Source organism: Musca vetustissima, unplaced genomic scaffold (assembly GCF_032173495.1).
Source record: "Musca vetustissima isolate MV318-11 ecotype Yass unplaced genomic scaffold, APGP_CSIRO_Mvet_v1 utg4643, whole genome shotgun sequence".
Taxonomy (NCBI): Eukaryota; Metazoa; Arthropoda; class Insecta; order Diptera; family Muscidae; genus Musca; species Musca vetustissima.
Genome location: NW_026879744.1, coordinates 144845 through 147979, shown reverse-complemented (window position 1 = coordinate 147979; position 3135 = coordinate 144845). Strand labels below are relative to the sequence as shown.

General features: G+C 33.9%; 1 protein-coding gene across 1 annotated transcript; it reads left to right on the top strand.

The window, feature by feature from the left end:
* Positions 1-1486: 1486 nt before the first annotated feature.
* LOC133324864 (cytidine deaminase-like) lies at positions 1487-3135 on the top strand. Its single transcript, XM_061533693.1, has 3 exons — positions 1487-1550; positions 1683-1875; positions 2922-3135. Exons 1-3 carry the CDS (start codon positions 1487-1489, stop codon positions 3133-3135), a joined length of 471 nt encoding a protein of 156 aa, XP_061389677.1.

The window sequence follows — 3135 nt, the reverse complement described above, 5'->3', positions numbered from 1 at the left end:
TTTGAATGGCCGTTAATTTCTCTCAGTCATCAGGCAACCACAAAAATCTTTATGGTTGCGTGACAGTCAGATGTTGGATGTTTGTTGGTTCGATAATTTGAACATAAAAAACGGCAGTCGGACAATAAATTTCGACATTGAAATTAAATCGTATGGAGAGCTGCTACATATAATGAAAAATTATAAAAATTATATGTACTGTGGACGACGTGAAAAAACAAAATAAACACCATACGTTCATCCTATAGAAGGGAACTCAAAAAATAAAGCAATCTCAAAACATCTGGACATTCTGAAATAGTTTTTAAAGTCCATGGGCTCAGAGTCTCGAATTTCTTCACCCATTTCGTTCTTTTAATAACTTTCTTTTCGCCATATTACAACGCAATTATTAAAAATGCGCACCCAATTTTTTGTCATCCATTTTTATTAATATATTTCGTTTTTACGGTGTCTTATTAGAACAATTTATAAATTTGAATGTCGGTTTGAAAAAAAAGCCATGAATGATAATATGGCCGCTACAAACAACACAACAAAACTGTAACAACCGATAAGTTATCGAAACTGTCACTCAAAAATGATAGTGTGTACACCGCTTAAGTCTAATATAATCCACTGGATTTGTGAACTGGATTAACGTGACGTATACGCTATTGAAGTTTGAGATCGAGTGGATTTAGGAGTCTAAATGTAGCCTAAAAGTACATTTACATATACGATTTTAAATCGACTCGATTAACCAAATCCAGAAATCCACCCTAATTGTTTACACATACCTTTAATCATGATCTAAATGCTGATCAGCTGATGTTTGTTAGTATACATACAAAATGATTAATTTGAACCAAACATTTTTGTTTGCAATTTGAAAATGAAAAGAAGAATTACAAAAATGGAAATGTTTTCGAAAACCTGTGACCGTGTGAAAAGTTAATAAAAACATAAAAAAATTAAAAATAATTTTTATTTTCCTTTAATCTTTCATTTTTTTTAATTGGCAACCGTTAAATTAAAAAACAAACAACATGTGAAAACAATTTCAAATTTTAGTACATTGTGTGAGAGTTGTATTTTTTCGTACAAAAACCGCGTTGCATCGCATTAGTAGCATGCTTTCGCTCATGATTTACAATAAACCCTGCCGATGATTTAAAGTTGTATGATAAATCGTGGTGAATTCAACCTGATTAAGAAAATAAACCCTGATTCAGCCTTTAATCATGATTAGAAGTTATATGTAAATCCACTTTAAGAATCTACCAACTAACTTTCATTTTCTAACTTTTGTGTGATCCCTCTTGTTATTCTTAGTCTCCTTGTGTTGTAAACATGACGCCAAAAACATATGTTTTCTGTATAACCAAACAGTCATTGTGGAAGCAAGATTAAACAAGTCAATTCTAATTGGGGATTTTTTATTAATTTGAAACCAGTGCTTATTTTTCGAATAATTTTTAAAAAAAAAGAAAACAATTTATCCATAATGTCAAAATACTTTCTAAATGGTGCCAAAGACGAGGCTAGCATTCGAGAGTTTGATACATTAGGTAACTATGAGACGATGATGGCTTCTTTCAAATCTGGATGGCTACTTGTATATCTATGGAGCAATATCTGTCTTATTTTTTAGATTTGTAATCGTTAATAGCCACATCTTAATGCCATTCTTCTTCTTTTAGATGCTCCGGTACGTGAATTAATATTGGCCGCTGTGGAAGCTCGCAAACATGCCTATTGTCCGTACAGTAATTTTGCTGTCGGAGCTGCCATACGCACTTCGGATGGCACCATTTACACTGGTTGTAATATCGAGAATGGTGCCTACACCGCGGGTATTTGTGCGGAAAGAACTGCAGCAGCTAAGGCTATAAGGTAAGTTTTTTTTTTGCAAGGGTGACCTCTTAATTTTTTAAATTTATTTGCATGCATTCGAAATCATATCACATAATTTCATTAGAATAGAATTTCATGTGCACTGACTGTCGTCAAGTCAAAATGTGTATAAAATATTTATGCAATTAGAGGGATTGGAAATGTAATATAGGGGCCAAAATGAAGATACGATCACGCAAATCTTATTGCTTAAAAAAAAAAATTGGTTGTTATTCTCAGAGGACACCACATCGTGTGGACACGTATGCTCAAAATTGGCTTCGTTGGAAACAGCAAGTTCAGGACCGCGAAATATGCCACTGTTCCGCTTTCGAGACCATTATTTTATTTGATTTGTATACCCTCAAACTCATGGCTAATGGGGGCATATGCCCTTCCTAAGCCAAAAATGTGCCTTTTCAAAATATTGGTTTTAGACACCCCCTTTGATCCAAATCGTAACAATTTTATTAAAGCACCAAAGTCACTGTAAATCTTTCGTTTTGCACGAAATTTGTCGTAGCGTACTAAATTGTATCTAAAATCGTTCGTTTCACGTCAATGCTCGAAAAGGATGTTAGGATACGTATGTAGAATATACCCAAAGTGGTGAGGCGTATCATATTGTCGACCCAGTCCGACTTTACTACTTCCCTTACTGGTTTTATTTTATTTCTTTGGTTTTGGTCACCTCCATTTTCCTCACACCAACATCATTCAAAGGGATTTTTTACTGAAAGGAGAAGTGTCCAAATATTTACTTATCGTTATTTTTGTTATCGGAACATATCGGATATATGGATAAAATTAAACTATATTTCATATTTATGATTTGAATGTTTTATTCTTCGATCTTTTCCATTTTTCGTTCATCTATCTCAAATGCTAGACAGTGATTCATACCAAAAATTCATCCATTACACACACACACACACACAATTTGCATGACATAAGAAAACATAATCCCTTGCAGATATCACAATACATTACAATGATGATGATGATGTCAATCCTCCAATTGTTTATTTCTTCATTTTTCCCTCCAGCGAAGGTAAACGTGATTTTGTTGCTTGTGCCGTTGTCGCACAACAGGAGGGCTCATTTACCACACCTTGTGGTGTTTGTCGTCAATTTTTAGCTGAATTCGGTGCTAAAAATGATTTCCCTTTGTATGCAGCTAAGCCCAACAGTCCACCGTTTCGTGTTTTGTGTACAAGTATAATGGAGTTGTTGCCAAAAACATTTCTGTTAGAAAAATAA